This window comes from Tamandua tetradactyla, chromosome 3 (genome assembly GCF_023851605.1).
Source record: "Tamandua tetradactyla isolate mTamTet1 chromosome 3, mTamTet1.pri, whole genome shotgun sequence".
Taxonomy (NCBI): Eukaryota; Metazoa; Chordata; class Mammalia; order Pilosa; family Myrmecophagidae; genus Tamandua; species Tamandua tetradactyla.
Window position 1 is genome coordinate 104554263 of NC_135329.1, and position 14213 is coordinate 104568475.

The 14213-nt window shown below is 35.1% G+C and overlaps 1 protein-coding gene and 1 pseudogene across 5 annotated transcripts in view; one reads left to right on the top strand and one right to left on the bottom strand.

Moving 5' to 3' along the window:
• RAB3GAP1 (RAB3 GTPase activating protein catalytic subunit 1) overlaps positions 1-14213 on the top strand; it is a 193525-nt gene that overhangs the window by 120820 nt on the left and 58492 nt on the right. For all 5 annotated transcript variants that reach the window (XR_013172684.1, XR_013172685.1, XM_077153644.1 and 2 more), the window contains exons 8-9: positions 8404-8503; positions 11007-11088. Coding sequence is in view for 3 of the 5 variants with exons in the window: in XM_077153644.1 (XP_077009759.1) it covers positions 8404-8503; positions 11007-11088 (182 nt within the window). In the remaining 2 variants the exon portion in view is untranslated. The remainder of the gene's footprint in view (positions 1-8403; positions 8504-11006; positions 11089-14213) is intronic.
• Positions 4492-5370, bottom strand: LOC143676772 (armadillo repeat-containing protein 10 pseudogene; annotated as a pseudogene).

Below are 14213 nucleotides of genomic sequence, written 5' to 3' on the forward strand. Positions count from 1 at the left end.
CCCAAATGGGTGGAGACATGTCGTCACCTAATCCAGTTTAACCACCACTCTTGACTAAATCACATCATCCAGGGAGATGATCTGATTACAGTTTCAAACATACAGCATTGAATAGGGATTATTCTGCCTTTACGAAATGGGATTTTGATTAAAACATGGCTTTTCTAGGGAACATATATCCTTTCAAACCAGCACAACAGTTGTTTTTTGTTGTTGTTCTTGTTTTTCACATTTCAGCAACTTCCTTTATTTGGACAGATTTAGACATATTTACACTTTTGGCATGTTATTCAATGGTACATTAAAATCTAATCTAAAATTGTGTTTTTTAAAAAATTTCTTGCACTTGTTTTTTTAAAATATTTTTATTTAAGAAAATAAACAATATACTTAGAACCACCATATATAGATAATGTTAGTTAGCTTAACCAATCATTGTAAAACTTATATTTGTGCAGTGAGTTTCATAAACCAATTTAAAATTAAGGCAACAAGGAAAAAGTCTACAAATTCAGATAGCAAAGTTCTTAAATTCTAAATATTGAACACTAACTTAAATACCATTTGATCAGCCGTCAAAACTGTGAATGTTTTCAAAATATCAAGTAGAAAGTTATTATAGATATCTATATTGCTATAGTAATGACCTATATTACTGAACATTTTCCTTATTTCAGGTAAACATGAAGATACAAATTACAATTAACATATGAAAATCTTAACCACCTAAAATGGATATCTTAGTTAGCTTATCCATAGGCATATTTAAATAAATTATCTAAGTAACACTATCTTAAATACCATTTGATTAACTATCAAAACTGTGTATGTTCTTGGAATATCAACTGAAAAGTTATTACAAATATCAACTTTACTATAGTAGTGAGCTATGTTACTCAACATTTTCAAATTTTTTTATTTGAAGAATTTATTTTATCTGATATTACTATATCTGCCTGTATTTTTTTTGTTATCAAATATAACATATATACAAAGAAAAGAAAGAAAGAACAGCAGTTATTTTCAAAGCACATTTCAATAAGGAGCTACAGATAAGGTCCCAGAGTTTGTTACGGGCTCCCATTCCCTCATCTCAGGTTTCTCCTACCTGCTCCAAAACATTGGAGGCTTTACCAGAGACACAATAACAGAATCATACACTATATGTCCTTTGTATCTGACTTATTTCATTCAGCATTATGTCCTCAAGGTTCATCCATGTTGACATATGTTTCGGGACATCATTTTGCCTAAATGCTGCACAGTATTCCATCATATGTATATACTATATTTTGTTTATACACTCGTCTGTTGATGGGCACCTGGATTGTTTCCATCCCTTGGTGATTGTGAATTTTGCTGCAATGAACATTGGTAATATCTAGTAATAGAAAGTAGCTTCTTAAATGTTACACTTAAAGCACAAGCTGTGGGGGGAAAAATAGACAAATGGGAACTCCTTAAGATCAAGAGCTTTTGTGCCTCAGGGGACTCTGTTAAAAAGGTGAAGAGGCAGCCAACTCAGTGGGAGAAAATGCTTGGAAACCATATATCAGACAAAGGTTTGATATCCTATGTATATAAAGAAATTATACAGCTCAACAACAAAAGAACAAACAACGCAGTTATAAAATGGTCAGAGGAAATGAATAGGCACTTTTCTGGAAAGCAAATACACATGGCTAAAAAGGACATGAAGAGTTGCTCATTTTCATTGGCTATAAGGGAGATGCAAATTAAGACGACATCACGATATCACCTCACACCTATAAGAGTGGCTGCTATTAAACAGGAAACTATGAATATTGGAGAGGACGTGGAGAAATTGGAACATTTATTCAGTGCTGGTGGGAATGTATAATGGTTCAACTTCTGTATAAGTCAGTTTGGAGATTGTTCAGAAAACTAAATATTTGTTGCCCTATGACCTGGTAATACTAATACTTGGTATATACCCAAAAGAGTTGAGGGCAGTGACATGAACAAACATTTGGGACCAGTTTTAAAAAATTTTTATCTGGTGTATCTCAGGTCTGATCCTCCTCATTGATGGTTTCTAGTTCTTTAATATTCTTCTCTGTCTGGCCATTGCTTCCTGTTTCTTTGTATGTTTTGTATGTATGTTTGTTGAAACCAGGATGTTTTGATATTTTAATGTTTTGGTGTATCATTGGAATTTAGGCTCTAAGGCCTCTATTCCTTAAGCTTGTATCCAACTAGTGTTATGACAGAGCTTTCCTTGAAATGCCAGGAGCCAACAACAACTGCAAAGAGGCAATAAAAAGAACACCTTTTCCAGTTTTTGCATCTTGAGCTCTGTGAATGGTCTTCTTCAGGTCTTATCTATACATTGAGTTTAGAGATTATCTCCTGGCCAAAGGATAAGGGCCTCTCTGGTCCTTTCTATGCATGTGTCTTGTCCTGGGCATATATGGTTTGACTTTAGGGATTTTCTCATTTGCATGGGTATGAGTATCCTCTCTTTACTAAGAAGCAGTTTCCTCCCAGACTGGGCACTACATTGGATATCTTGCATCCAATAGTTCATTGCCTCAGGTATTCACTTGACTGCTCTCCCACAGACATATAGAGAGCTGTGTGAGCAACCTTTTACACATAGAGCAAGTTCTTGGACAACGAGTCTCTCAGGTCACCACCAGACAGACTGGACCAGACATGCATGCTCCTAGAATGTGTACGAGCATTACTCTGCCCACTCTGGAACCTGAGACCAGGGATCCAGACTGGGAGTGTGGGCCAGTTCTACGTCAGGTGGGTGAGGAAAAGGGGATGCCAGAGAACTACATTTTCCTATTGTTTTTTTTTGTCCTGAGATATTTTCATGTTTTGTAAATTTTTTTATATGCTGTATAGTGAGGCTCACATTTCATTCTTTTTCATTCATATTCCATTATGCACTACCATTTGTTGAATTTTAGGGAGGCAGCGAAGTGCATGGGCGAGAATCGAACCAAAGTCTTTCACATGGCAGGCAAGAATTCTACCCCTGAACTACCCTTGCACCCCCCCCCCCATATATTGTAATTTTAGTCAAGCAAAACATGGATGAAAATTGATGAATAAAATTGGGTACCATCAATTAAGGTAAAATATGCATAGCCTTGTGGGTAATTTTCTTTTTATTTAAAAAGGTTCTAGAATTTATGCTCATAGTAAATAGTTTAAACAGTAGAAGAGGGCATCTCTACAAAAGTCATCTCTCCACTCCCCGGTCCCACTTTCAGGAGTTTATGTATCATTCTAGAACTATTTATACATATAAAAACATTAATGTTTCTCATGTAAAAAATCACAAATGAGATCATATACATATTCTTCTACAACGTATGTTTTAAAAAACAACCATATTTCTTGGATGTCTTTCCATATTAGCACATTCAGGTTGGCTTTGTTCTTTTTAAAGACTGGGTAATTGATTTAACCAGTTGCCTATGGATAGACATTTTGCTGGATCCTAGTGTTTTAGGTATAGCTTCTTTACATCCTGGTAAATGGGATGGGAGTGGGTGAGAAATAGCAAAGGCTTTCTTCTAAAAGTTTATATTTTTCATAGACTAGAAATGATTGGAATACATCCTAATGATTCGAATAGTTCTGGGGAAGCCGTGTGGCCAGGATGGCAGTGGAACTTGAGAGCTCAGGATCTCATTGCTACTGAAAGAATGGTGCCATTCCAATGGCAATTCTTAAACAGCAAGTTAATCACATACTAATAATAGCCTCTCTGGCAGGTAACTGCAAATAACTTCAAATGGCGGAAGGGTAGGTTATGCATAAAAAGGTCACTGTCACTTTATTCAGAGAAAATACTATATCCCAACCCAGACAGCAAAATGAAAAGACGATTCTTTCATTTGGTATGAATAAAGTGAACTTGACGACATGGCAGAGTTGTAGCTGTGTTAATGATGAACATGATATTTACTGTTTAAATTTTGTAGCAGAAAGGATTTCTTTATAAGGAAGATGAAAGATTTATAACATATATGTGATGGTTAGGTTCTACTATCAAGTTGGTTAAATGATTATGCCCAGTTGTCTGGTCAGACAAGCACTGGCCTGACCTTTGCTACAAGGATATTCCGTGGTAGGTGATAAACTGGAAGGCTGGTTTTATTAAGTCGTCGGTCAATTGCTTGCATCTGTGGCTGATTAAATCTGCGGTCAACTAAGGCATGTTTCCCATAGTGAGATAATCCAATCAGTATAAGGCTTTTTAAGGGCAAAGAGAGGCTTAAACTGTTTCTTCAGCCAGTGAGCCTCCCCTGTGAAGTTTGTCCAGACCTTTCAGCTGCCAGCTTCACAGCCAGCCCTACAGACTTTGGACTCTTAGATTCCCACGGTTGCATGAGACACCTTTATAAATCTCATATTTGCAGGTCTCTCCTGTTGTTTCTATTTCTCTAGAGAATCCTAACAGCATATTATTTCCTGACTGCATTGGAAACATTGCCAATCAGCATTTTGTTATTACAACTTTTTCTTTACATCTGCGTCAAGATGATTAACAGAAGTTCTCATTTTCTGGGCACATTCTTCATAGAATTGGAAAAAGAGTGAACCTTTAGTAAAAGTAGGCTGAAAAGCTAAATGGCCATCCATTTTGAGGCAGTTGTTTATATTCTGAAATAGTGTAAGTGCCCGAAGAAAATCTCTTTTTGCTGTGTAACTGTCATAAAGGGAGAGGAATGACGAATCTACATGAACACTGAGTAGTCCTTCTGTCATGGCTGGATTTTCAGACAGATTCACAAGTAGTTTCAAGACTTGAGCCTTGGTGCTTCCATTTCCTATAAGTAACATGTGGAAAAGGTCTATAAGATAATTGTTAAGCATGTGCTGGTAGTCATTGGTAACAGTCATGTTTGTTAACCATCTCAGTCTGCCCAGCTGCACAGCAGAGTTCAGTGATCAGAGAAGGCATCTTCACAGACTTGAATCGTGTATATCTTTATTTTGCTTTGATATTCAACATTCACACTCAGGTTATTCAGCACATTTAAAGGTTTTTCTTAAATATGTGGTTGGTACTGTTGATCACATTTCCAGCAATTGTTATACTACCCAATTCAGAAATTACAGCTTGGTTAGCTGAAAAGGCTGCATTGTTACCCAGTGACCAAAACTTTTTTCAATAATTATCAGATCCTTAGTTGATTCAACCAGGTAAAGGAGTTTCTGAAGTTCAGCATTCACGACATCATCATATGAACCCTCTGTTAAGTCTTATGCATATAGCGAGTGGCACAACTGGTGTCCGTGGTCGCCTTGCTGCTGTCCTTGTGTCAGGTTGTAAATGTGGTAGCAGGCGCCGATGCCAAGGACCAGGCCCACCGACGCCCAGCCTATGTCCCCACTCTACTCTGCTGTTGCTGGGACCTGGGTGCAGCGCTGAACTGGCAGAGGAAGCTCTGGGTGACTGGCACCAGGACTGAGGCACAGGGTGGGGTGCAGCGGTGTTCAAGGCACACAGAGTTGGCTGTCGGAGTCATACTAGTACCAAGCTGAAGAGAAAGGAAATGCTGTTCCTATTGATTTTATGTAGTCTTTTTCTTGATTGGGTGGCCACTTGAATCAACAAGGGAAAGTCCTTTAACTGTTCTCCGGAATTCTGAAAAACATATTTCTGCTAATCTTGCTGGTTGTTGAAAGCTTCTGTGGCTGGGAGGAGCCCAGAAGCTCCACCATCTTGATAGGGTTAGGTCTCCCAGCTATTTCTTCTAGCTTTTTTTTATTGTATAGTATAACATATATACAAAGCAAAGAAATAAAAGTGATAGTTTTCGAAGCAGTCTTCAACAAATGGTTACAGGACAAATCCCAGAGTTTGTCTTGGGCTACCATATGATTCTCTCATATTTTTCCTTCCAGTTGCTCAGAATATAGGAGGCTAGAGGCGTTAAATACTTTTTTTATCATCACATTGACATTTTTTCCTTCTTTTTTTGTGAACAATAACATATATACGAAAAAGTTACAAATTTCAAAGCACAGCACCACAATTAGTGTAGAACATATTTCAGACTTGGATATGGGTAACAGTTTCACAATTTTAAGTTTTTACTTCTAGCTGCTCTAAAATACTAGAGACTAAAAGAGATATGAATTTAGTGATTCAGCATTCATATTCATTTGTTAAGTCCTATCTTCTGTGTATAATTCCATCATCACCTTTGATTGGCAGCTACCTTATATTGTGACCTCAGATTGAATTTGCATTTAAAGATACTGATGAGTTTTAAAGATGCTGCTGCTGGCTAAATGTCCCTTATTTTTTGCTATTCTAAAGTGTGATCTGCTGACCAGCAGCAGCTTTAGGGTCAGCTATTTTTTTTTTTTATTATCTTCTTCTGTATTTATCTACATTGCTTTATGACTGCAGTAGAGGTTGTGTGCTGTTCTAGTTTGCTAGTTGCTGGAATGCAATATGCCATAAACAGAATGGCTTTTAAAAGGGGGAATTTAATAAGTTGCTAGTTTACAGTTCTCAGGTCAAGAAAATGTCCCAATTAAAACAAGTCTATAGAAATGTCCAATCAAAGGTATCCATCCAGGGAATGATACCTTGGTTCAAGTAGGCCGATGAAGTTCAGGGTTTCTCTCTAAGGTGAGAAGGCACATGGCGAACACAGTTAGGCCTTCTCTCTCTCAGCTGGAAGGGCACATGACAAACATGGCGCCTGGTTTTCTCTCCTGGCTTCTGGTTTCATGAAGCTCCCTGGGAGGTGTTTTCCTTCTTCATTTCCAAAGGTCGCTGGCTCATGGACTCTCTCCTTTGTGGTGCTGCTGCATTCTCTACTCTCTCCGAATCTCCCATTCTCCAAAATGTTTCCTCTTTTATAAAGACTCCAGAAACTTATTAAGACTCACCCAAATGGGTGGAGACATGTCACCTAATCCAGTTTAACAACCACTCTTGATTAAATCACATCTCCAGGGAGATGATCTGATTACAGTTTCAAACATACAATATTGAATAGGGATTATTCTGCCTTTACGAAATGGGATTTAGATTAAAATATGGCTTTTCTGGGAGACATACATCCTTTCAAACCAGCACATGTGCCAAAGATTTGTGCATTCTAGACCACTTGTACCTTATTATGGATAAATTCTCATTTGATCTCTGTATCCTGACTAAAAAGTTGATATATGTCTTGACCAGTCAGAATCCTACCTTGCTTTTCCAGTGCACAGCAGCCCCAAATTGAATGTGTTTTTCTTGGCAGCTACCTTATATTGTGACCTCAGATTGAGTTTGCATTTAAAGATATTAATGAGTTTTATAGATGCTGCTGCTGGCTAAAAGTCCCTTATTTTTTGCTATTCAAAATATTCTAAAGTGTGATCTGCTGACCAGCAGCATCAGCAGCACTTAGAAACTTGTCAGACATGCAGAACACTACTGAATCCATATCTTTACAAGATCCCTAGGCAGTTCCTATGCAGATAATAATTCATATTAATGTACCTTAAGCATTATGAAGAGAAGCTGAGATCATAAGATGTTTGGATGATAGCATTCATTTTTATGATTTTTAATTAATTTTAAAAATAAGTCTAAATTTTGTTTTGTTCACTGGTTGATTAATATAATCCCTTCTGCATGAGTGATTCATTATTTTTCTTAGCTTAAAATTCTGATTAAATACTTCAGTTGTCTTCAGTTTGAGTTCATTTTCATTTAAAAGTTATCTTTTAACTTTTCTTAAACACCTTGTCTTGAGAATTGAACTGCATTTTTTTCCTGTTCAGTTTGTCTGAAATGAATTGCAAGAAATTATATTTGTGTAATTAAAATTATATGATATTTTAAAAGATCATTTTGCTTAATAGATTTTAATATTCCATTTCCATGGGGTAATTTAGGCAACTTTCCTAGTAAGGTAAAAGTTAATCTGCTCTCCAGCATTGTTTCTAAATTTTTTTCCCTGTGCAACTTTTTCTTCAAATGAAAAATGCATACGCACTCATGTGCAAATATACAGTGATTCCTTTGAAGAGTTTAATTTCCCTTTTTTTTTTTTATGACAGTCGAATATTTGCGAGCAGTACCCCTTTTAATAAGGTCTTCTGTTTGCTCTGATTCACGTTTTGTAAACTTTTAAAGCTTTTGGTTTGTAGGGATTTATCCCATAAAATGATTTCCTAATTTCTCTACATTTAGCTCTAATACCTAGTAAATTATTTTTCCTTTTAAGGGCTAGAATGTCATGCTTTATGAATACTTGCTATTATTATCTAATACCATAATCTGAAAATCCTGGTTTCAAAAAGTTAGATTTTTATCCATTGTCTAAGTTTGAAATTTTGGTGTTGAAACTTCTGTTGAACAAATTGTAGCCACGTTTACATGGCATTGTCTCTGCATTTCCTTCCTAGGGATGTCCTTTAACTCCACTGCCTCCAGTTACTATTGCTATTAGGTTTACCTATGTACTTCAGGATTGGCAGCAGTATTTTTGGCCTCAGCAACCCCCTGGTAAGAGCATTTAAACTATATTTAACTTACTGAATATAAAAGGAAAATTAAATATATTCAGAAACTAAAATTATCAAACAATTTATTTCAGTTGTTTTAAGTATCAAGTATTTGTAATTTTTAAAAAGTGTAATAGTCAGATCTCCTTGCCTTTATCATTTGTTTTTTATTTTATAAAAGCTCTATAAGTTGTTCTAGAGACAGTATTACTCTATATTTTAAACAATCTGTCTTTCAAAGCAAATATCATTTATAAAGCATCCCCTGCAATGGAACATCATGAGCTGTAAAATCAGTATGTAGTGAGTGATTAAAATGTCTAATTTTAGGTTATAATTAGCAAAGCCACCCTCACATGCTGAGAATAGACATGAGGAGAACTGTATAGAGAATAGAATTTGAAGAACATGAGCAAATAAGGAAGGAAGAAAATAATCACGTGTATATGTACCACACTTAACTATGGGAAGAACTGTGGAATATTGTACCTTGCATCTTATAAAAGTATAATTAAAATCAGTTTTCCTGCTGTCATTGATACATTGATTCATAGTCTATAATAGGCCAGGCTGTGCTGGGGACACAAATTGGATTTAGGCATTACCTAAGTTCTAGAGAAACTCAGCTTGAAAGACATATAGCTTAATTAAGTGAGGTTTAGGATCCTCAGCATTTCTCTCACATATAGCTGAAATTATATTTATTAATTAATTACAAACTTATAAGATTTTTAGTACCTTGAAAATATTTTTCAGTCTACCTTCTCCAGAGAGAAATAAATTTTACTATTTATTTTGTTCCAAGAAGTTGATTACATATAGGATTCAGAATAATAAATTGGTAGGCTTGGGATGATATTAAAATTAGTATAGTACATCCTTTTCTTTTAGCAGTTATATGTACTACTATTGATTTATTTTATGTGCCACTGAAAATTTGAAACTCTAATGTACAATAAATGAACTGCATCTAAATATAGCAAAGGGAAATGAAAACTGAGCTGAGATTATGGTAGAAGAAGGAAGACTCAGATGTTTGTGATGGTAATTTTAGTCCTCAGACAACTTTTATCTACTGGACAATTTGTAGTCTCCTTCTACATAGAAGTTTCAGTTCTTACCTTTCTTGTACTTTTTTTCCAAGGCTTCTCTGTTTCTGAGCAGTTTAAAGATTTCCCAAGGTTGTATAGGTAGGTTGATTGAAGAAGTCCCAAAGCTAAAATCATAAGCATTATAATTCCAATTGCTCTTCAGGCCTTTGTTAAATGTCCTATTGCCTACTTTTAAGAATGGGGATTAAAATACTAGCCCTTCTCCCTCAGTGGATTGAGGGCCATATAAATTCTCAAATATTTTTTTCTTATGAGGATAAAGGACTGAACATGTAGTATGGGCCAGATACTGTGCTTAGCAGTTTTATTTACTATTTCGTTTAATTCCCCTTTTCTTATGAGGCAGATATTATCTTTCTGTTATACAGTACATAATTGGCCGAAGGTAACATTGTCACCAGGTGATAAAGTTGGGATGTAAGCTCAGGACAGACTCCAAATCTCATATTCTTTTCATTCCATAATGTTACTTTTCAACTTTTGATTTAGTTGAAACCATTCTACAGTTACATTTTTAACTTAGTGATTTCCACAAATTTGCTTATTATAGATTTTGGAGCTCTCAAAAAAATTATATCTAGTAATAAAGCTAGTCATTGTGGTCTTTGTTATTAGAATCATTCTTTAGTTGAAAAAGTGGGATGAAATGATTTCAGAAAAATTACTGAATCAAGTCTTTGAGCATATTAAATAACTAATTTTAATAACTTAGAGTGTAGATTATTGTCAAAAATGATTTTAACAATTCTGGGGAGTGTTCATAACAATAGGTTTAAATTTAATTCATAATATATTGTGAAGAATAACAAACAACCATCTGTATTATTTCAAAGAGAAATAAATCCTCTAAATGTTTTTTAGAAGTATTCATTGCTTCTTAAGGAGGAATGGAATCAAGTGGAGGCAATTTACCCTCTAAATTCTCCTGTCATCTCACATACCATTCATAGTGGAAAGGAATTTCTTTCCTGAACTTTAAATATTTCCAGTTATTATCAAGCGAAATATAATTTTATTAACGATGGGAATTTTGCTATTCACAAATTGACAACAAAAGTGATGAATGTAGGGTTGGTGATTAAATTTTCCTTTTGATATTAATCACATTCTTAGAAAATAAATAAGCTTACAGAAACAATCTCTCGAGTAATATTTAAGGACTATTTCACCAGTTCAAAGGGGTAAAATTTAGAATGCATGGCTTTAATGAAACATGGATAAATTGGAAATAAGTATGCCCTTTTTAATGTTGTTCTCATAGGATGTCTTTCGTTCCTGATGGCTCTCTAACTTGCTATATTTGCTGTATATGTTGTAGGCCATTTTGAAACAATAATGTTCCAAAGAGTTTACCCTAAATAGGTTAAAGTTTTATTTCTCTGTTTTGTTTAGATATAGATGCCCTTGTAGGAGGAGAAGTTGGAGGCCTGGAATTTGGCAAGTTACCATTTGGTGCTTGTGAAGATCCTATTAGGTGAGAATTTTGGTATATCATTTGAGTTATGGGATTATTTCATTTTAAAAATATATTGATATTGTATTATATTGCTTTATGCTTTATAAGACTAGCCTCTTGGAATGAAAATAGGACTAGAAGTAAAGACCTCACACCTAATAATTGGTAGGTCTTTTTCTCTGTAACTTAAGAGATAAAGAGGTTTTATAGTAATATATAAAATGTTTGTATTATCATTTATTGATTATTCATTATGGAAGTGTTTCTTGGTGTATTTTGGGGGGAAATGCAAATATAGAAAAGCACGGAAAAAGATTTTGAGATGCTGTGTTATGTATAGCCTAGTATTTCCTGGAACTTTGGATACATGTGTGATACCTAAGACTGAGAGTAGGAGTTCTGCAGTTCTGAAAGTCAGCATTGCCACATACAACAACTAATAAAGAAACTGAAAAAGACATCAGGCATCAAAGATATAAGAATGAAGCCGATTGGGTCAGGATAAGGTGAATCAAAATACAGGGATAAGGATGGACATTGTCTGTATTTTAGAACTTCACTTACTGTATGAGACCAAAAGAAGAGGTTTTATTTTGTCCAACCCTAAATTTTCTGTAGTACATAATCTAATTCAACCTGACTAGAAAGCTCATTTAAACATCCCAAACATATAGAGCCCAGAATGGGAATGAGGACTTGTAATTCTATATAGCTTAATGTAATACCCAGGTACATCCCAGAGTATGTTGAGCAAATAACTTAAAAGTATTGGCAAAGTCCCTTGAGGGATGGGAGAAAAAATATGGAACTATTAAAGCTTTACCACCAGAGAAACCCTGTTACTGTCTCAAACATTAGGGACTCCCTAGTCAATAGGTCAAGCCTTTGATCTTGAGGCTTGCTCTTGTGAGCTTATTTCCATAGCAGAGAATCTAAGCCTACCTATAATTATACCTAAGAGTTATTTCCAGAAGACTTCTTCTGTTGCTCAGATGTGGCCTCTCTGTCTCTAAGCCCAACTCTGCAAGTAAAATTACCCTTCCCCCTACGTGGGACATAATATCCAAGAGTGAAAGTCTTCCTGGCAATGTAGGATATGACGCTCAGGGCTGAGCCTGGCCTTGGCACTGTGGGATCAACAGTACCTTCCTGACCAAAAGGGGGATAAGAAATGTAACAAATTAAGGAATCAGTAGCTGAGAGTTCAAATAGAATCACGAGGCTATCTGGAGGCTACACTTAGGCAAGCTTCAGCTAGATACTGCTATTTTCCATGATTTGCCAACCCAACCAAAACCATTCCTGTCAACCCTAAAGATCACCTAGGGATTCTACAAAAGTTTCATGCAGTAAGGTTACTTTCCAGAAACCTACCATCTCCAGATGGGTTCCAAGGCCAGATAAGTTATGAAACCCAGAGGAGGCAGCCTCTCCAAGAACATCAGCCAGTTCTCTTGCCCTCTCCCATATTACTGACACCCCTTTCTAACATGAAAAAGTTAGAATGGGCATAGCCCAAATATCTTAAAGACTGGAAGAAGACTCAAAGGAGAAGGAGTTGTTAGAGAAGATAGGATTTAACAAATTAGTATGACTACTGAATCATTAGAGTGATATTTCTTTTAGTCTTCAGTGTCTTGGACCAGCTGGAAGGAAAAACCTAAAATTGTGTAACTGTAACCCATACCAAACTCTGAAGTATTTTCCGTAACTTTTTGTCACAATGTACTTTGAAATGTATTGCTTTTTTTGTATATATGTTATATTTCACAATAAAAAACGTTAAAAGAAAGAAAAACACAAAGAATATATTAAGCATTCATTTATTCATCACCCAAAATTACTAGCTATTTACATTTTGGCTGATGACTTTTTTTAAATGTACAAATTAAGAATTAGACTAGATGCAAGGATGAACTTTTAGGTCATCTAATTGTTTTTCTAGAAGAAGTACTGAAAGCTTTAGAAGTAGTTATTCAAGAAAATGTAGGACCTGGAAAATTTAATCCTGGATAGCAAAATATTTGGAAAATATAAATCGTACAGATCTAGAAATGATCTCATTCCATTTAGTTAACTAAAGTATTTGGTTAATTTACAAAGACATTTGCACAGATACATACATTAACAACCCCATGTAGAAATAATAACACCTGAAATTAAAATGACTCGAGAAATGATAAAGTATATCTTTTGTAATTGATAACTATTTATTATATGTGGCAAGCACTATGCTAAATGAGAAAGATACAAAAGTGAATTAAAGTTTCTGCCTTCTTGGCATTTACAGTCTAGTTGAAGGAAATAAACATTAAACAAAATTATTGCTTAAATAAACACATAATTGCAAATTGTGGTATAAAAGGACAGGATGTAATGATGTGGTAAAATGAGGAACCAGTTTAGTTTGGGGATTGATCAGGAAAGTATCTCAAAAGAAGTAACATTTAATCTGAGTCTTAATTACAGCTGAAATTCACCAGGAAAGGGACAAGGGCAGTACAATCTAGGTGAAAGGAAAAGCCAATGCAAAGAGCTGTCTTCTAGGAAACAGTTTGGCATGTTTCCTGGAGGAAATACAGGAAGGCCAGCTGCCTAGAATGTAGTGAGCGAGTGGGAAAGTGGAATGAGTTAGCGTACAGATATCTTTGTGGCCCTCAATTAGTTTTATTCATTTGGGTTCTGCTTAGGGAAAATTTTAGTGGAACGGAATAAAATTGACCTGGTAGTAGAAATTTGAAGAAAGTGGTTCTTAAATATTTCTTCCTAATTTATAAAGTCATGTTTAGTCAGCAGAGAAACAAATTATGATTGAAGAATGCAAAAGTGAGTTGGGGGTAAGATGGTACATATGGGTACAGTTTAAATCAAATGTTGATCAGCATTTGAAAAGAAATCTTTGTAGTGGAAAAGAAAATCAAGAGATTTTCTTCAAAGTCTGCTTTTTCCTGAAAGAAATGATCCGATAGGACAGGACGTGGTTATGAAAACTTTGGAACTGAATCTGAAGTTAATAGCTAATTTGGGAGCTTATAGTTTTAAAGCTTTATTCTTCCATGTATTCTAAAAATCACATACTAGTTATGATAATTTTTTTACTTTAAAATATTAGTTTAATATGAAAGTAATAAATTAATTTCTCA